Below are 21,760 nucleotides of genomic sequence, written 5' to 3'. Positions count from 1 at the left end.
AGGCTTTCATTGTTACATTGTTAGTTAATTCCATTGTGATTCAAAGGCTTGTGAGTTTACAAGTCCTCTCTTTTCTGCCAACCTCTTTATGGATCCAATACATTCTTTAGAGAAACCATAGGTGCAGAAGATGTGGTAATAATGACTATTGTATCAAACTTTTTCTATTATCAGTTTGGTATTCCTTGTGAATATGCTGGCACAATATACTAATGGTAATTTATTGTTCATAAACTTGTTAGAATGATGTTACAAAGACCAGAATTTCCATTGCTGAGCTATGTGATTGTAAAGCTTGACTTCACATGACTTCACTTAGCAATAGTAATTCCAGCAGTCCCAGTTGCTGTCATTAACCAAATCACACCTGGTCATTAGGCTAGGACCCATTCCAATCCAAACATTTCTGGCTTGGTCCCTCCAGTCCAGAGCCTTGAGAAGGTAAAGAATTGCCTTTCCTTACCTGCCTATCTCCCCCCCCCCATTTCTACATTTTGGGACACCCTGCACTCTGTCCTGCAGCTCTGTGCTTCACTGGCATTGCCTTTTGCCATCTTCCTGCTCCACTGTCGATGGGATGTGCCCAACCTGGCATTTTGCAAGGCAGCGGCTGGCTGTGCCAGGCCTTCTTCCTGAGGCGATGTGCTCTCTTGTCCAATTCAAAGCCTCACCTGAAGCCATGTGTAATTTGGACAAAGTTGTATGCAACTTTGGGAATATAGTTTTTAATACAGTGAATAGTGGCTCAAAGTGTTCAGTAAAGACATAATACAGTACACTGTTTGAGGTCATGTCTGTTTAACCAGAGTACCTTTTTTTATTAATAGGCCTTGGATGAAGGTCAGATCACATACCAATATTGCAAGATTATGCATAGTTCTAAAGGATTATCTTAATACTGTATATGTTATAGAAAACATCTTAATTTTACTGATCTAGATTTTTGTTTCTTCGAGTTAAATCAATCTTTTGTTTGCTAAAATGTTACAGTAAGCAAAGTAAGTAATTGAATATTGTAGGCTCTGGATGGAGAGGAACAGACTTGCCTCAGTCTTGACAAGACTAAGTGGTTGTGGTTTTTTGATTCCCACCTACCCCCATCAGGGATGTTTTAACCATTGGAAGGATTAGGTTGTACCTCACTATTTGAAACTGGTACGGACTTGGTGATCCTCCTGGATTTGCAGCTACTGCTCAATAGTAAGTAGCTGCCTGACCAAGATGGTTTTTTGTGAAGCTAACTTGCAGTCATGGTTTCCATTTCTGGGTGATAATATATTGTTTAAAGTTTATAACAAAATTTAAATTTATATGGGACAGAAATATTATTCAGATTTTTAAAAAACTATGAGCCAATTGGATATAGCAGATGAAGATGCTAGGAAACCATCTATTTATATACTCTTGTGTCTGTTTGTAACCTTTTGGTGAAATTATTGAATCAAGTAATTCAAATGACCTAATGTACAGAATGCTAGGACCGTGGCTCCCATAGGAATGAAATTTGGGGAAGTTGTGACCACTTCAGTGCCACTGCACCTTCCAAGCATACTTTTGTAGGTTGAGTAGTGTAAGGAAAAATGGTAAGGCCATATCCCTACTTTTCTTTCTTACATTCCTCTGCCCCCTGCATTTAATTAGCTGGCAGCAAGGCCCAACAGGCAAGCAGCAATTGGCTGGTTTAGAACTGAAGCTGAAATTTGAAAACTCTTTAAGAGTGGTGGACAGCAAAGGAAGGACAAAGGAGTAACTCAGATGCTTGCTGGTGAGGTAAGGTTTGGGGGATGCAAGTGGTTGATATGGGATCTCCCTGAGTCCCATAGGATTGAAATCTGATAAAATCATAGCCACTTCACAATTCAGTCTACTATGGTCATGTGATCTTCATTTCCAACATTTCTTGCCAGCTTCCTACAAAGAAAGTCAGTTGGGAAGCTGGCAGGAAAAGCATATTAGAAGCCCACAAAGAATTATCTGTGGAAATATATTCCAGTGAAATAAATGAGATGAAATATGAGCATATATAGTGGTATGAATGTTTACAAGTGTTGTTATAGCTGATATTGAGCTTTGATGCATACTTGTAACCTGTTCCACATGTAGCCTATATCAACATAACCAAGCTCATCACAAGCCCTCTCATCACAACCCAGTTTAAATCCTATATCTGTAATATAACTTTTTATATCTGGAGAAGTGAGCTGCATTTATATTAAATACAAATTAAATAAATAAAATCGTATGTCTTTTAATAAATACGTTAGTCAGAAAAGGTGCTCCCAGACTTCTGATTTTTGCTACCATAGACCAATATGGGTTTTCCCCAAAAAATATCTTAATAGCAATGGTCAGTGCAACACACATGTTTAATACAATTCTTTTTTAATTTATATCTCATACTTTTATTACAAAAGTATAAACCTTTTTGGTTTATTCTTTAATTCCAAATCTGAATGAGTCACACAAGCTGAACTGCTTGTCCTTATATTCCCCCATTTGTTTCTATTAAGGTTTCAATACATATATCCACCAGTAACATAACACTTGTAATACTATAATAAATAAAAGCTGACAATAATATGAATATATTTTATTCATATAAAATAGAACCAATTCTTCTCCTGTGCGCTGCTTGGAGAGTCCAAGTGTGGGTTCAATTCTGTCTGATTGGCCAGAGACTGAGTTGTAATTTCTTTGGCCATGCCTCTTCCACCCGGCCGAGCTCCAGTTTTTCAACTCAGTCGGCCTAGAGCAGGGGTCCTCAAACTACAGCCCGCGGCCAGATATGGCCCACTGAAGGCATTAATCTGGCCTGTGCGGGACCACGAGACTGCCCTGCCCACATCGCCCCACCTACCTACTGGCCCCCACCCACCTTCTGGAGGTCGAAGAGGCCAAAAATGGATCTGTTTTTGGGCAGCAGAACAGTACTCCCCGGCCTCCAGAGAGAGAGAAAGAGGGGGAGGGAGAGAGAGCGAAAGAAAGAAACACACACACACACACACACACACACACACACACACAGAGAGAGAGATGCCTCTCAAACATACCCCAAGGCAGCCACATCCCTTCACAAACCTACTTTCCACCCCCAGAAGCATAACAAAGTGTAATCTGTGTGTATTGTTTAATGGATTGCTAAATTGGCCACACCCACCCAGTCACATGACCATCTAGCCACGCCCACCCACCCCAGTCCGGCCCCCCAACAGTCTGAGGGACCTTGAACTGGCCCCTTGTTTAAAACGTTTGAGGACCCCTTGCCTAGAGAGAGACACGTAACCAGTTTTCCCTTGCAATTGGAATACAAAAATAAATAAATAAAAAACACGAGTTTGTGGAGATCAGAGGTTTGGAGAAGGGCCACTGAAGCACCGCATCGAGCACGGCTTGTTATTCCACACCGAGATCAGCCATTAGACTGAGACATTGCTGTTTTGCCGAAGGGGGCGACAGCCAGCGGCCAGTCGCTTTCTTCAGCAGGCTGCCCAGAACACGAAGGCTCAGCGCCTTTTGAAAGGACGTTGGAAAGACCGAGGCTCGGTCGTATGTGAGTGAGGGCGGCCGGATTTTATGTTTAGAAACCGTGTTGCCAGTTTCGCGCTAATTAAGGGATTGAGGTGCTTGTGGCCATGTTGTTGGTCTCGCGCCATTTCTGCCTCTGCGGCTCTTGATATTGGCACTTTGAAACTGTGTTGTCGGTTTTACGCCATTTTGCCTCTGCTACTGCTGCTGTATTAATTGCGCTTGCAAACAGTGTTGTCAGTTTGGCGCTAAAATCCCAGCTGGGCCTGTACAGAAGAGATCTCTTAGTGCCTCAGCCAGTTTATCACCTTGTATTGAGGAATTTGCCCAGCTCAATATTTAAAAGGGGGGGTACTTCCCAGGATTGGGATTGCTGAGATTTAGACCTTAGGGCAGCTACTAGATAACAGGGACCAGCAATCCAAAATGGCGGACTGCAGTATTTCTCACAGCAGCAATTCAGCTGACTCTCCCCCCAGACAGAGATCACAGGCTTCTGTTTCCAAGAGGGCAAGGTCAGTATCTAAAGGGCCATCTACCAGATCTAGGGCTAAAACTTTGAGATCAGTATCATCAGCATCTGAGAAAGATGCCATAAGGAGGCAAAAGGCCTTGGAAAAACAATTTGCAAAGGCACAGAAACAGGCAGAGGCAGCTAGGGCTCCAGAAATCCCGGTGAGCAGAATAGAGGCTTGCAATTCCATGGAAAAGGAATTATCCTCTCAGACCCTGCAGGAGGAACAGCTAAATTGGTCCCCTAATGTTATCATGGGGCCACAGGGCTTTCAAACAAGACCTTATGGGGAGGATTATGTTCCTCTAGCCCGTGGGGCTACTTCAGAATTTGAGCCTATCTCAATACTCAGACCTTCTGTTCCATCTGCCACATTTACTCCTACAGTGGCAGGGCTCTGCCCTGAGGAGAATCTGGGTCTTGGTTTGTCTCAAGAACTATACAATATCATCACGCAAACCATTTCGCAGGGCATAGATACAGCTTTCCAACAAAGGGGTCTCACTGGTCCATTGCCATTGAGATCGTCCCATCTAGCAGCTCTGCAATCTCAGTTGCAACCCGATATTGACTATATTCAGAAACCTCATTTCCCACTTCCTTCCCAGCACAGCGATGTTTCGTTTGTGGGCGAATACAAAGTAGGTGACTAAGAGTTATCAGAGGACGAGGGTGTCACCCCTGACAAGCCCGCATATACCGGGCTATTCCATCCCAATTTATTTAAGGCCTTATTGTTCAAAGCCAAAACTACAGCCAATATGGGGGTAGCAGGTGGACTAACAGATGACCCTTCAGAGTCTCAGGACCCCAGTACCGGCCTATACATGGAACCAGTTACAGTGCAGGAGCTGATTCCTTCACCTAAGTTTTTTGTAGATGTCATCCAGAGACAGTGGAACCAGCCTGGGTCAATCCCAGTGTGAAGCCTGCATTCTGCTCTGCTTGCCATAAACGCAGACCGGAGAAGCTGAGACCCAGCCCCGAGTGGGATGGACAGGAGGATGTATACCGCAGAGCAGGATCTAGAGGAACTCCTAAAGAGCCCAACTATGGATGCTCCCCTGGCCACTCTAGTAACAGCGGCCATCCTTCCTTCTGACTCTGCAGAGGGACTAAAGGCCGAGGACAGGAAAGCAGAGCTTTCGGCCTGTAAGACGCATCAGGCAGCCGCTTGGGCAATTGGATTAGCCACGGCTCCATCCTTTTTTACTAGGACATCGCTAATATGGCTGTGTCAAATGCAGGCCAGAGCATACCCAGAAGACACCAGGCTGCATCAGGATATTAGTAAATTGATGGCAGCAGCCGAGTACTCGGCGGATGCAACCATCAATGCAGCTGAATTTGCCTCAAGGGCACTGGCATCCAATGTCACCTCCAGACGTCTTTTATGGCTTCGCCAGTGGCAAGCCAATATGAAATCTAAATGGAGACTGGCGTCTGCTCCATTCAAGGGAGGCAACCTTTTTGGGAAAGTAGTAGATCCGATCCTAGTCAAAGGGAAGGACAAAAGAAAGGCTCTCCCCTACATTTACAGGAGAATGGAGAGATGACCTATCCCTTTCTATAAAAGGCAGCCCTTTCAGGGTCCTGAGGCGGGGTTTAATGCCCCGACCTACCAGAGACCATATCCCCAAAGTATGGATTGCTCACAAGATAGATCATCCTTTTGAGACAGGGCTAGACAGTCACAATCCATCTGACCCTTTTGGGGAGCCAGTAGCCGCCCTTACCGTCAAACAAAGTGACTCCTAGTTAGGGATCCCCATTGACAATCAGTTAAAGATGTTCACTAGCCAATGGCAGGATACCACTACAGATGCTTGTGCATTACAGACAGTGAGGCTCAGGCTCACTCTAGAATTTTGCTCCAACCCACCCAAAAAATTCATTCGATGCCCTGTTCCCAGGGACGCCACCAAGAGAATTCTGATGGAAGCCGAGATCCAGCATCTGCTGGACATCAAGGCTATCGAGCTGGTACCGGTAAAGCTGAAGGGTCTCAGCTTTTATTCAAACCTCTTTCTGGTTCCCAAGAGCTCGGGGTGGGGGGCAGAGAGCCATACTAAATTTGAAGGAACTCAATGTACACGTAAAGGACAAACAGTTCAAAATGCAATACCTGCATACCATTCTGGGTTGCATCAGACAGGGAGATCTTTTAACATCAATAGATCTCAAAGAGGCATACCTCCATGTACCCATCAGACCATCCCACAGAAGGTTCCTCAGATACTCCTATGCAGGACACCATTGGCAATACTGGGTGCTTCCCTTTGGCCTGTCTTTGGCCCAAAGAACATTCACAAACTGCTAGATGTGATGGCGGCTCATCTTCGGGCGAGACCCATTAGACTGCAATGTTATCTGGATGACATTTTGATCCAGTCGTCGTCCACACTTCAGGCGGAACAAGACCTTCAGATTACGGTCAAAGCCCTCCAGAATCATGGTTTCTCTGTGAACTGGGAGAAAAGTCAAGAGGGTACCCTCCACCAGTCTGATACATTTAGGAGCAGTGATCAATACCAACACCTGTCAGGTTTTCCTTTCTCAGGAATGCCGATCCAGCATAAAAGCCATGGTTGATCAGGTCAGATCTCTCAGGCTAGTACCATTGATTGATTCTTTCCCAATAATTAGGAAAGAAGATCTCATGCTTGGCCATCGTCCCTTGGGCGCGATTGCATGCATGGGCCCTACAATGGCTCCTGCTTCTATGTCAAAGGTCAGGGCTCAGCAATTCCAACGCACGAATCTGGGTTCCTCGAAGAGTGCTTCAATCCTTGGACTGGTGGACATCAGCAGCCATGGAAAAAGGCTGCCCATTCTAGGAACCCAACCGAATAGTCATAACATCGGACGCCAGCCTTTTTGGCTGGGGTGTTTACCTGCAATCCCGAGTGACTCAGGGTCGGTGGTCACTGGAGGAACTGCAAAACGACATCAATTGGCTGGAACTAAGAGCAGCCCATCTGGCGCTATGCCAATATCAAGAGACATTGTAAGGTCACCACGTGTTGTTGACTGAGAACGTGACAGCAAAAACACATGTGAACTGACAAGAAGGCACATACTCCAAGGTCCTGATGCGCAAAGCAGGGGAATTAGATCTTTGGGTGGAGAGGCACCTACTTTCATTACGAGCATAGCACATCTCTGGAATCTCCAACATTCAGGCGGATTGGTTGAGCAGAACAACCATCGACCAATCCAAATGGCGCCTGCACCCAGACTTATTTCGCCAGCTATCAGAAAAATTTGGTCATCCAGCTGTGGATTTATTTGCCAGCCCAACGAACACTCAATTCCTGAGGTTCTTTACCAGGTTCCAGACTCATGGGGCCAAGGGGACCAACACCCTCCACTGCCTATGGCCTCTAGAACTGTTATATGCCTTCCCTCGGACCCCTCTCATTCCGAGGGTCGTCAGGAAGATATTGGAGGAGGAGGCGGAAGTGCTGCTAGTGGCTCCTCACTAGCTAAGGCACCCGTGGTTTGCGGACCTGGTGAATCTGTCCATCTTTCACCCATGGAGGGTACCTCCACACAGGATCTCCCTCAGCCAGGAGACCGTGAATCACCCAGAACCTCAGTGGCTCCATTTGGCCGTTTGGCAGTTGAAAGGGAGATTCTGAAGATGGGACATTTTTCTGGCAAAGTAATTTCGACTATTCAAGCTTCTTGATGCCCCTCAACCAACAGAATATAGGAAGCTACGTGGACATCCTTTTGCTGCTGGTGCGCCAAGGTGAAGCTGTTTCCCACATTGGCATCAGTCCCAAGGGTACTAGACTTCCTTCAGGAGGGATTGGATAAGGGACTGTACACTAACACCCTCCGCAGGCAGGTGGCCGCCTTGGCCACAATCCAGAAAGGCGAGGGCACGTGCCCACTCTTTCAGCACCCCAGGGTGTGTAGTTTTCTAAAAGGCGTATCCAATTTACAACCCCCAACAGTTCATAGATACCCAACTTGGGATCTGTCACTAGTGCTGTAGGCACTCACGTCTCCTCCTTTTGAGCCCTTAGGGGCCGCCAGTCTCAAACTTTTGACTTTCAAGGTTGCTTTTCTTATTGCGATCACGGCAGCCCTGTCGGTACGACAAAATTTGTGCATTTTTCATCCTAATAGGGTCATGTTATGCTTAAATCCAACATTTGTGCCTAAGATTAACTCTTGGCTTCATAGGGCCCAAAGGTCATATTACTGGATTTTTCTTCAAATCCCAGAAATCCTCGGGAACAGCGATGGCACAAACTGGACGTGTGTAGAATACTTCGTAAATACATCAACAGAGCTGCTTCCTTCAGAAGGACGTAATTGCTGTTCATTTCATTTCAGCTCAGATCTATGGGCAAAAAGGTGTCCCTATCCACCATTGGATGCTGGTTAAAGGCGTGCATAGCATTGGCCTACGAACATTAGGCAAGGCCTGTTCTAGGCCGTATTACGGCTCACTCAACCAGGAGTGCAGCCACTACGGCTGCTTGTGTTACGCAAGCTTCCATTCAGGAGATTTGCAGGGCAGCCACTTGGGCTTTCCCTTCCCCATTTATCAGGAATTACAAATTGGATATGTTTGCCTCAGCGGAAGTGGCATTTGGAAGAAGAGTTGTACAGAGGATTCTTCTGGCCGAGGGGACCCTGGACCAGTCTGTTTCCCACCCTAGGGAGATTCAGCTTGGGTATATGTCACGCTTGGACTCTCCAAGCAGCGCACAGGAGAAGGAACGGTAGGACCGGAAGTTGGCAAACGGGCCGTTTTCAGCCTCCGGGGGTGGGGAAGGCCATTTTTGCCCTCCCCAGACTCCTAGAAAGGCTCTGGAGGCTGGGGAGAGCAAAAACGGGCCTACCGTACCATCATGTGCCAGGCGCAGGGGGAGCAGGGGGGGTTGTGCGCACATGCACGGGGGCAGGGCACATAGAATTATGGGTGTGGGCACGTACGCAACCCCCCCCCCTCCTGGCATGTGATGGCAAAATGGTTAGCCATCGCTGGCCTATAAATCAGCCTGCCTTCCAGTCTTCGTAACTAAGGAGAAAGAAGTGGAAAGAAGATACTAGAAAGACTAGGCGGTGGGCTGGATTTAGTTTTGGTTTCTTTAATTTCTTTAGTTTGCCTTTTCTATATATTGTAAGAAATTTCCAAAGTGTTTAAAGTCTTTCATATAAATTACTAGAATAATGTTTGTGTTGAACACATTATGGCTAACATTTCATATAGTAAATTTATAGCAGGGCAGATGTTCAATAGAGAGATTTATAAATTACTCTGTTAAATTGTACTATATTTGTTTTTATTCTTTGTACAGAAGACACACAGTATTTCCAGAGGCCTTTCCTCATTCCCAATTGAATTCCATGTTTTAAAAGGTGACATTTTTAAAGGATTTTATAGCATTTATTGCATTTTACACATTTTTATATTGGAACTATATTGTTTTGTGTAGTGGAGAAACAATGACATAGTTTGGTCACAGTGCTGAACATTTAACATGAAAGATATGTTTTCATGCCTCTTTTCCCAGAAGACCTGGATCTATATATCCTAGCTTCACCTCCTGCCTTGGTATGTGTCTTACAAGTTCTTGTTATGTTACCTGTCTTCTAAGGAATGTATGATAGATACCTTTCTTCTTGTCCATGGTACTATATCTAAGAAGGTAGGAATCTTATATGCCATATTACATCCTGGCAATTTAAAAGGGAAAAAAATAAAACATGTTTTGTATTCTCACTTCCTGTGCTTATGGCATTAAGGCATTTGTTGGCCCTTTCCCTCCATTTTGTTTTTGGGACTAGACCAATCACGGAAGAGATAAAATTTATAAATTATTTTTTTCAAAAAAGAAAACAATTATAAATCATAGCAAGCAGAAAAGGGAAATCAGAACAGTCTTAACACTCTATCATTAAAACTCAACCTGTCACTATTAGAATTTTGATATAAATCTAGGTTACTGGGACAGGTGTAAACAAATTCTCAGAGGACATGATTAATCTCATAAATGCTGTGTAAATGGGAGGAACATTTTCCTCTTCTCCTTTCTTTGTCAGTTAAAGACTGGAAGTCATCATTTGGTGTTTTTCATACTATTTTGTTGCCAAATCTTGACAGATTGGTAGAAGTGCTAAGTGAAAGTACTGTAGTAAATTCTAATGGAACTAATGTAGCTCTTATCTAATCTAGAATCTTACATTTACTTTCAAGTTGATAGGTTAGAATTGTATACAGCTTGTTGATTTTAGGTTTTGTAGGAGGGGAGTCATGTTGGTGGTAAAAAAAAGTCAGGAGTCTGCACCTTTTTCAACTGACAGTTTTTGTTACAAGGCATAAGCTTTGGTGAGCTACATTGCATTCATCAGATGCACTGGCTAAACTGTAGGATGAAAATAGAGATGTCATGTGGGGAAAAAAGAGGGGAAATAGATTGGTTATACACTTGCCGGTTATATACTTATAATTGGAAAAAGATTATAAGTATCAATTAACAGTAGAAATGCATTAATACACATTGTATTGTGTTTGTTGAGACCTCCTAAGATTCCCAGTGTTTTGATGGATGTAAGTTCAACAGTATCTTGCTTGATGTTGCTGTTAAATCCGTTTTTACAAAATAGTCATTTTGTGATATTCTACAATGTAATTTGGGAGGTTGAAACGCTCAGATATTATTTAGTTTTGTGGCCTGATGTCAAGCTTATGTACACCAATTGTTTTATACAAAGTTTGTCTTATATGTTCTATGTAGAACTCAGAGGGACATTGCTGGCAAATTATGATAAATACCACATTGGAGGAAGAACACATGAAGGTACTTGTATTCTTATACCGGGCAGAGTAGAAATTGGTTTCAGGGTTTGATTCCCATATTGTCATAATTGTCCTGCTATTGCTTGTTGCTTTGAGAATCTGCTTCAGATTCAGTGACTGGCAGTATGCAAATATTGGCTTTCCACATAGTATCTAAGAAAATGTGATGTCATTGTACACTATGGATATAGCTGATCAATAATGCATTTGAGTGGCTTAAACTTCAGGTGACAAATAGAGGTATTTTGTTTCTATGGGCTGTCTTTTAATATGTCCTTCATTGATCTGATTAAATTTCTTTGCCTATTGATCTCATTGGATGAGTAAGTTTTACAGTGACATCAAAGAAGTGAACTTGTTAATAGGTGTAGGCTGAAGTTGATGGAAGGGTGGAAGTTGTTGAAGTCATAGTGGAATTCGATGACAGATAAATTTCAGTGGCCAGATGATAAAAAATGTCTTCACTGAATCTCAAGCCAAGGAGAGGCTTTAGGCTCTGAGAGTTAAGAATGCATTGTTCTAGGTCAGCCATGAAGATGCTGCAATGGCTAAGGTGCAGGGCTAGAAACCAGAAAACTGAGTTCTAGCGTTCCCTTAGGCAAGAATCTGGCTGGATGATTTTAGGCCAGTCACACACACTCATTCCAACCCAATTCACAGGATTGTTGTGGAGAAGATAGGAGATGGGAGTGTTATCTATGTACACTGCTTTGAGCTGACAAAAATAAAGGCAGGATAAATCTAATTAAAAATAATATTGAGGATCCATGTGTCTGCTCAAAATAGTGCCACTGCTTTGCAGATGCATGTTGCTGCCAAAGCTGAAGTAAGGGCCCCTTCTTCCTTGTTTCAGAGTACAGGATACATAATGTGGGTTTAATTTACAGAAAATCAGATCTGAGTTGGTCTGAGAGAGAGTGATTGGCCCAAGCTCACCCAGTTGGCTTTCATGCCAAAGGTAGGACTATAATTCAGTATCCTGGTTTCTAGGCCAGCACCTTAACCTTTAGAGCAAGCATCTACCACTCATGTAGTGCACCTACCACTCACATAGAACCATCCTTTCTCCCCGCCCCCCTCCTGCTGGGCCCCCAAGCCAGAAAGGTTAGAGACCGCTGGTCTAGACCAAGATGGCTTAGGAAAAAACTTCTAACATTAACAGCAGTTTGACAGTGGAATTAGTTACCCACAGGGCAATTTCTTCACTGGATGTGTTCAAGCAAACATTAGACAGCCATCTATTTAGAATGTCTGTATTTGGATGTTGTAACTTAGCCAAAGTTTGGACCTGGTAACTTAAATGGTCCTTTCCATCCCTATTTCAAATCTTCATTGCTTAATTGAAGTAAACGGGCAGAATTCACTACACAGGCTCTGAGGCTAGGAGGAAGAATGTGACTTTACTCTCTTAAATGCAGGGACATTGAAGTAAATGGATGAGTGGATTGTAATGATGCTCTGTGCAATGTGATTTGGGATAAAAAAATTTCTTTCCTGAGATTATGTATATTTGTGTGGTTAGGAATAGAGTTCTTAAGGGGGAATCTTCTGTATTCCTTGGAAAATATTTGGTGTAATTTTGCAACTTAATATATAGTTTTTAAATTTTAATATGAATATATCAACTATTTCAGATCTCTTTCCAAACTATTAGGACATTGCTGGCCAGAATATGGAAAATGTTTCAGATTTGAAAGCTTTTTTACTCAAAATGGACTTTTTCATCCTATAAATGCTCTAAATGAAGGCAGGGTCATTTCAAACTTGAGACACTTCTGGCAGGATCAGAAGAGTGTCATGGCATTTCCTGTGAGATCCAAACAGCCTATTTCAAATTCAAACTGTCAAAAAAGCTGCTTCTTTTCAAACTTCCAAGTGTTTTCACTCCTGTAGTGCTGGCTTCAGAATTTATTCAGAATTGAATAAATTAAATAGACAGACAGACAGACAGACAGATTATAAATAAAATATGTCATATTAAAGTAGTTAGCTCAGTTTCTTGAAGATTTCTAAGGGGAGATACCCAGCTATGGGAAACAAATACATTGAATTATCAGTGCCTATTTTCCTCTCTGGCATACCGCTTTTTCTGTTTCCAGTTTTCACCTGTTTTTCATTTCACTGTGCTGCAGAAGCTAAAACAACAATAGCACTCTACTTCCAATAGATGCTATAAAAATAAAAGCACAATGTATGTGGAGATGTATTTGAAGGATAACTTGGGAAATGCTCGATTAGTTGCATACATGACTATTAAGTATCTTAGCAATGTAAAGTGGAGAAACAGATAAAGTAAAATATCCAAATGAGAGATCAAATTGTAGGTCTGATTTCCATAAAAGTCAATAGATGGGGGAGAAACACAAATACATTTACTAGCTTGTTTGCCAATGCTGATTATTCTTTGCATTTGCCTACTCTAAACTTTCAGTACAAATAGATCAGAATCTACTTTTACCCTACAGTGTCATAAATTTCTTCATTGTTTACCCCACCTCCTGTGCGTCTGGCTTATACCAACATGCTTCCAAACTAAAGCTAAAATAAAAACTTCCAGTTGAACTATTCAATATTTTCCACAAAATTGATATGAAATTGAGTGATAGTGAAATATTCCAATGTTTAAAACACACAGCTAGAGGACTTAGCAGCAAGACATATTCTAGACATTAGAAAGGTCAGTTGTTCACAAAGTCAATTGCAAAGTTATGTTCCCATCTCTGGAAATACAAGGAAAATTATCGTTGACCTCAAGTCGAAGCTTTTATATGGAAAGTTTCCTATCCTCTACCCAAATCAGGCTAATTATGTTAATTATCCTGATTTAAGAGTTAGGGCTACTCAGGAGTTCCTGATTCCTAAAATCATTATTCCTCCAGTACTCTCCCCCATCTCTCTGTTCTTTGATTTTCAACCTGGTGCCATCTCATAGCCTTAAAGTTGCATAACTTTATTAGGATAGTAACCTAGAGAGTTAGGATTGGAACTAGTTGTGCTATGAGTTCTTTATCAGATATGATTTTTTGTAATCATCAGGTTCCTCACTTCTGAGGAACTCATGAGAAGATCTTGAGTAGAGTCATAATGTCTCCATCTGATTATGAATATTGTTACATATAGTTAGACCTTAAAATTGCTTTCTGAAGAGAAGCAAGAAGGACCTCCACAAAATATTACAAATTTCCCCATCTTCTAACTTGAGTGTTTTTGCCGTGGTCAAAGAGTTTTTACTGTAGTCAAAACGGTTTGCTGTGGAACGAGGGTTTTACAAAGTGAAGGGGAGCAGTTTACAAAGCAACTAAGCTAAATTTTGTTTTAATGGAAAGAATATATAGCAAGAAATGTAGTACAGGTAGTCCTTCACTTACAACCATTATTGAGCCTAAAATTTCTATTGTTAACCAAGGCAGTTGTTAAGTGAGTTTTGCCCCATTTTGTGACCATTTTGTCACAGTTGTTAAGCAAATCACTGCAGTTGTTAAGTGAATCATGAGGTCATTAAGTGAATCTGACTTTCCCCTTGACTCTGCTCATTGGAAGCCAGTTGGGAAGGTTACAAATGATGATCACATGACCCTGTGAGAGTGCAGTTGTCATCAATACATGCTAATTGCCTGAATTTTGATCACATGATCCAAATGTGGGATAATGGGGATGCTGCAACGGTGTGAAAATCGGTCACAAATTGCTTTTTTCAGTGCCATTGTATCTTTGAACAATCACTAAACTGATGTTCATAAATTGAGAACTACCTATACAAAATATGTTTTTAAAAAGCTATGTACTATTTTTACATACTATTATATAGTTTTAATAAAATTGCTTTGAACAGTTTGTTTATGTTTGTGCTTTCTTTTTCTGTTAGGAAACTGGACTACCATTAATTTCCAAAAGCCTTTGGAAGAAGGACTAAATGCAACGGGGGCAAATTGTCTGTGGGAATGAAGTGGTTGGGAGAATCCAAGAACATGGTGGTGAATGGCAGGAGAAATGGAAGCAGGTTATCTAATGACCACCATCAAAATCAGTCCAAATTACAGCATTCTGGAAAGGAAAATCCAAAGACTGGCAAAAATGGAGTTGAGAGACGGTCCAGCAGATGTATGTATAAGTTAATGTGCTAGGATGATCTCAAGTTACCATATTTGTTAATTTTATAAAGGCTGTATTTGCCAAGTATATTTTCTTGTATATATTTACAAATTTTCTCATTTATAAATATGACACAGTAATGTGCGCAAATAATTTATACTTTTTAAATAAATTGAAGTCCCAATGAAAGCTTAAGTGTGAGCCTTATAGTCTTCCTTTCAATGTTAAAAAATGTTGCTAATGCATAATTTGCAGCGGTAAAGAATTCAGTTTTCTGCGTATTTATAATTTGTCCCAGAAAATATCACTAGAACACAATCTACACTCATAATATTCAGGGGAGTGTATGTTTACAGGAGCAATTTTAAAGACTTCCTACTCATAATTGTTTAATTTCATTTTCATGTAGATATTGGATCTGAGTTAAAGTGATAGAATATTAGTTTAAAAGAAACAAATAACCTGAAGATTTAAAGGCAAGCTTAATTTGAATTTCCATTGCTCAACATATGAGGGTAATTTCTTCTGGGTTTTGGTTGGTTTAAATGTTGCCATTTATTTATTATAATATGTTTCACATGGGGAAACAAGTTTACATGCTATACTATTTTTAATGGTCATAAAGATTCATATGGCTTATATGGCTTCATTTTTCAGAGCAACTCCAAGTAAGACATTCTTGCTGTCACGTCATACTTCATATGTCATTATACAACTAGGCCAAGACCAAAATTGCACTACTGAAGTCAGTACTAATTTAATAATCCAGCAGAGGTACATAACTTTCTACTTATAACAATCATTTCTCCTTTCCTTTTGTAACTGGAGAACTTCTGAGTAGGATAGACAACTTTGATTTGCTTTAGATTTTTGGACATAGAATATGGTTTTACCCTGAAATCAAGCATGCAATGAAAAGGATTTGTTTTGCTCTAAATGTCAACATGTTAAAACTGAATAACAAATTATTCATTGGCAGATTGTGCTTGCATCATTTTTCTTTTATATAACATTATATATGAAATCATGACTCCTTTATTATATGGTTTACTGAATGGACCAACTGCAAATCAATCACTTCGTACCATTACACCTAATTTTAAGGAATACCTGCAGGCTGCACTAAAAATGCTGGTTGTCCACATGTGATAAAATTTTAAAATCAGAGAGTGGTTATTTTTATTTAATGTTTGAGGGATAAAATGAAAGAGACATGTGAATATCAGAATAGAGAAGATTTGCTAGGAAGCAGTGTTAGTATTTCACAAAAGTAAAAATATACAAGTTCAGACCACTGTCAGATAAAATATGGTATAAATTTTGTAAGCTAAAATACTTTTTTCTAATGAAAATAATTCATCTGAGATGCCGTACAAACTACATTGTAAAGCACTCTCATTAATTCATACAAAAGATGACAATTAATCATCTTTTGGCTCTTTATGATATATGCATTGTTCATTCCCTGAACATTTCCTATGGGGCGTTACTTGAAACTCTGTTCAGTCATGTGATAACTTCTGTCGTCACAAATATCCTGGTGAAAATGAATCTTCTGCATAAATAAAGCATTGTACCCACCACCGGACCAACAGATACTTGGGATAAGCTGCTGCATTTTTCTCAAGATTCCTACTTTTTTTCTTGTTCCCTATACAAGGAGAAAGATAGATACAATTCAGTGTTCAGTATCAGCTAATCATTTGTTTTAATTTATGCAGGTAGTGGTGGTTCGGGATTTGAGGGCCAAAGTCGCTACGTGCCTTCTTCTGGAATGTCTGCCAAGGAGCTATGTGAGAATGATGACCTAGCAACTAGTTTGGTTCTTGATCCATATTTAGGCTTTCAAACACATAAAATGAACACTAGGTAATTGTTTTATTATTGAGCAAACATAAAGCCTTATTGTTTTAGTTAAAATCTATGTGGATCTGACAAATTTAAAGTGTAAAAAAATTAACACAGAGCACTGGGAATTAGGTATTTAATTAAGGAAAATTTGACTGCTTTAATTCAGATTTATTTTTTGTGTTCGTTAAGATGTTCTTCATAAGCCCTCAAGCTGTATTTATGAAAGGCAACCTGCATCAAAGATTTCAAGATACTAGATTTGTTTCCTTCGTCCTATTTTTCAGACTATCCTGGCAGTCAACCAATCCTTATTGGGTTTTCCTGAAGTTATTTGTTTTGCTTTTTAAGGATTTTTTTATTACTCCATTTTATGCATGTTACAATGCCCCCAAAATTGAGATTGGATAGTATATAGGCCAGTACATAATAGCTAATGAATGAATTAGAATAACATGAAAGTATTTTAATCAGCATTGTGTAATGGCTGCTTTATTTTATTATATAAGTAGGCAAATTATTTAAAGCAACTAATAGAAAGAAGATGATAGATTTACCAATTGTGTTTTTGAAAGAATCCTGTCTTATCACATTCTTTTAAGTTTTCTTCTATTCCTAGTATTACTACTATTCCTTAGACTCCATAATAGAGCTTTTAATTATATGACACACACTGTTTGTGGGTGTGCTTGTGGGTCTATCTTTGTGTGTGTTGGGTAACTGGAATATAACATTTTTTTCAACAAAAAACATATTCACATTTCAACAGCCTGTAAAAAATGTTGATACTGTGGATATATTTCTTAATTTATTTTTAATACCAAGAAAAAAATTAGGATTTGTTGCTTTATAACCATCCCTAAATTTGAAGATTTTATCCGTAAGATTGACTTTAAAAATAGCATGTTAAATTAAAACATCTCAACCTAAATTATTAGGATGGATTATAGTTTCCTTTTTGGTTTGATTGACAAAAAAGTAAAAAGATACAAGAAACATACTTTACATACAAGAAATATAATTGAGCTTCTCATTTTTAAACAGGTCATTAAACCTAGATTACACAAGATAATATGTATCAATTCTATTACATCAATAAAACAACTCACAAATAGAAGTAAACATGTATTTGTAATCCCAAATTGTAAATCTGAGTAACTCTGTCTTTCCAACATTGAACAATATTCTTCTTTGCTATCCTCAATGCTTGCTAGCAGTATTCTACAGGTTTGGTATATAACTTAATATATTTAATATACTGGGATGTATGAGGAAGGCAATATGGGATTCAGGATTATTAAATTGTTTATTGGGCCTTCTCAGTTTGAACTGATACAAAGCTCTAATGCATACTTTCTTGGTACAGGTGGTCCTCAGTTCACAACCATTCATTTAGCCAAGGTTCAAGGATATCAAAGTTCAAAGTTACACCAGCACTGAGGAAAGTGACTTACAACTGGTCCTCATGCTTATGATTGTTGCAGCATAATCACATGAACAAATTTAGCTTCTTGTCAACTGGCATATATTTACAAAGTATACGAGACTTTCTCAGCTGGCTTTTGAAAGCAAAGTCAGTGGGAGAAGCCAAATTGATTAACTTAACAATTGTGTGATTCACTTAGCAGATACAGTATGGCAAAAGTCATAAAATCGGGCATAACTCACTTAACAACTGCTTTGCTTAGCAATGAAAATTCTTGTCTCGTTTGTCATAAGTCAAGCACTATCCATGTCTTATTAAAATGACATTTTGATATTCTTATACTTTGATTACCAACAAATTTTAGAGGTTATCTGAAGCTGAAAATTAAAAAAAGATTGTCATAACAGATCCTGTACATTTTCAGTTCTTGGCCTGAAGTAATTAACAGATGTGCTTTTCCCAGGCCATGATCTGTTCTCTAATCAGTTGAAAAAGATCTGAATCCTATTCTCCATCCAGGAGAGTTCTGAATTGTTCAGTCAATACTCTCTCAACCACTTGCGCTAACAGTGCAAATTTTACAACTATAGTTATCAGAACAAGCGTATCTAATGATAGTTCATTGAAGAGCATACAGAGCACTGCCTTCTTCAAGTTAGGTATCACTTCCCTTCCATGGAAGAGTATTGGTTGTGGTGATGTTGATAATTGACTAGATCTCCCTCAACTGATCCAGTCAGTATCAACCAAGAGGAAAACAACGTCAGTCGAACATGCAGTGGGCTGAATTTGTCTTAATACTGGTATCTCCTCAAGGAACACAAAGCGAAGCTGATTGAACAATACAGGACAAGCAAATTGCTAGCCTTCCCCATTTGGCTTTTTCTGAATTTCCGATTTGGCAGCAGGAGTTCTTGCTTCAGCACTGATGTAACTTTGCTAAAATAACAAACAGGCACTTAGCCCAACTTTCTGGCCTAAATTGCAGGTAATCCTCAATTAGCTCTGGCAATTGGGATTGGAATTTCCATCACTAAGCAACACGGTTGTAAGGTCTGATATCACATGATTGCTTAGCAACAGCAACTCTGGCACTTCTGGTTATCATCACCAGAACTTCATTTCATCATTGTTTGCTTTCCCATTGACTTCACTTATTGGAACCTGGAAAGTTGCAAACAGTGTTCACCTAACCATAGAATGCCACAACATAATTGAGAGGTGGGCCCAAACCCCCAGATCTCAGTTGTGACCATGGGAATGTTGTGACAGCTGAAACTTCAAGGACCAGTCGTAAGTAGCACTTGTTCAACATTATCATAAGTTCAAACAGTCACTGAATGAGCAGCCATTAAGCAAGCACCACCTGTATGACCATTCATTCACCATCTCCTACAGATAATTGAAAAGCAAAGCAAAATGTGCCTTAGTCCTGCATTGCTGAGTAATACCTGTACAATAGCTTCAAATAATCGTTTAATGTTATATTTATTGTTTTACTGTTTTAATCTTTTATAATATTGTTTTATCATGTAAGCCACCCAGAGTCATGTGACAGCAAAATGGGCAACATACAAATTTAATAAATAAATGAGCGAAGCCATATTTACAGAGGCCAATGCAAAAAAAAAAAAGGATAATTAGCCCACCACACCATCACAAGAAAAATACAGGTTTCTTAATTAAAATTATATCAAAATATTCTCTGTGTTGTTCATTAAATTGTGTAATAAGAATATTATTTCAGCTTTCGGAATCTAGAAACAAATGATACTGTTGCTAAAAGATCAAAATTATATCGTTTTATCTCATTAATATAGATAGTCCTTGACATACTCATTTATTTTGAAGTTATAGTGGCACTGAAAAAGTGACTTACAATCGGTCCTCGTACTTAACCATTGCAATGGTCACATGGTCAAAATTTGGGTGCTTGGCAAAGTCATGTATTGATGATGGTTACAGTATCTTGGGGACAATTTGTGACCTTCCCAGCCAGTTTCCAAAAAGCATAACCAATGACGAAAGCCGCATTCACTTAACAACCATACAGTTCACTTAACAACTGCAGTGATTCACTTAACCATGGCAAAAAACTTTGTAAAACTGGGTGTGACTTATTTAACAACCGTCTTGCTTAGCAATGGAAATCCCGGTTGCAATTGTGATAGTAAACTGAGAATTACCTCTATATCAGATTTTCTCTGAAAGCTTGTATCCCACCTACTCCTATGAAAAAAAGAGCTCATGAAGCAAAGAAAATAAGTAAAATTAATAAGCAGTTTATAAGAATATTGGACAGAACTAAAAATATCCAAGTTCAATTAAAGTTTTGACTAAATTCCTTAGACATTTTTAACATACCACCTAACTGTACAATATCAGAGTTCAACACATCTTGCTACAGCATTGCATAAGGTGAGTGCAACATAGAAGACCGAGTCTTGGGATTAACTGCATTAATGAAATCAGGAGATAAATAATTCTCACATGACACGAGTGTGTAAATAGGAACATATGGGAGAAAACGATGCTCAACATATCAAAAGAAAGGAATCGTATGAGGAAAATCTTCATTATTTAGTGCATGTAATGGCCTATAGGAAGGATCTTGGGAGACAGGACCCTCAGCCTACCAACTCTCATGCAAAAGGTACCTCTCCCCATAGAAGGAAAACAAACATCTTGGAAGAAACCCTCTCTAGTTTTGTGGAAAGTAAAAGTAAAGGAGGGGAGAAGTTCTTTCAGACTTGTGTTACATTAAAGGCAGTGTTAGTAATTCATGGCTTGTGATTCTTCTTTGAACTATCTTGAAGGTTAACACTATATATATGTAAAACAAACCTTATATGTGTTTTTTAAAAGCTTTATTTGATTGGTATCTCTCTCATGCAAATGAAATAGCAGATATATCATCACTCAGATAACAAATACTGTTCTGTATTTCAGATGTGACTTCATGTTTTTTACAGGGCTTTTGATATTTCCTTGTCATTATTAAAAATGTTTCTCCTACTCCAGTAACTATAATTATTCCTCTTTTAATCATTTGTGTAAAACCTGTTGAAACAATATTCATTTCTACTTTTGGTCCTATTGTAATTTAGTTTCTCTGAATATATAAAGTGGGCATATAAAATGCAGCTTGATTGAAGTTCTATCTTGGGTTTTTTTCCTTTTTTGCCTGAGGTTTCGACCAATAAAAGGAAGACAAGAGGAACTGAAGGAGGTGATTGAGCGTTTTAAAAAAGATGAGCACTTGGAAAAAGCCTTCAAGTCCTTGACGTCAGGTGACTGGGCCCGGCACTATTTTCTTAACAAGAACAAAATGCAGGAAAGGTTGTTCAAAGAACATGTAGGTGTATTTATACTTAATCCAAGTTCAGTTTGTTACAAGTACAGTTTATAGGATATTGTGGATGTTAAACTGGGTAGAAAAAAAATGTCTGTTTCTATCTTTAGCAAATGCCCAGAGTTGCTTGGAGTTGGACGATGTACAAATTTGATCATTTAATAAATACTATGTAAGATTTTT

General features: G+C 39.6%; 1 protein-coding gene across 16 annotated transcripts in view; it reads left to right on the top strand.

Moving 5' to 3' along the window:
* Positions 1 to 21,760, top strand: part of KMT5B (lysine methyltransferase 5B) — a 37,094-nt gene that overhangs the window by 5,056 nt on the left and 10,278 nt on the right. For 4 of the 16 annotated variants that reach the window (XM_060687758.2, XM_034416769.3, XM_060687759.2 and 1 more), the window contains exons 2-4: positions 14,725 to 14,960; positions 16,673 to 16,820; positions 21,415 to 21,580. In XM_060687758.2, the coding sequence (XP_060543741.2) occupies positions 14,801 to 14,960; positions 16,673 to 16,820; positions 21,415 to 21,580 (474 nt within the window). In that variant the 5' untranslated portion in view covers positions 14,725 to 14,800. Of the gene's footprint in view, positions 1 to 9,357; positions 9,419 to 10,797; positions 10,861 to 14,724; positions 14,961 to 15,608; positions 15,726 to 16,672; positions 16,821 to 21,408; positions 21,581 to 21,760 lie in introns of all 16 variants that reach the window. The other 12 variants (XM_087880860.1, XM_087880855.1, XM_087880868.1 and 9 more) reach the window with 5 other exon arrangements.

This window comes from Pantherophis guttatus, chromosome 1, assembly GCF_059756535.1.
Source record: "Pantherophis guttatus breed Tessera chromosome 1, ASM5975653v1, whole genome shotgun sequence".
Lineage (NCBI taxonomy): Eukaryota > Metazoa > Chordata > Lepidosauria > Squamata > Colubridae > Pantherophis > Pantherophis guttatus.
This window is presented reverse-complemented; position numbering and strand designations above follow the sequence as displayed.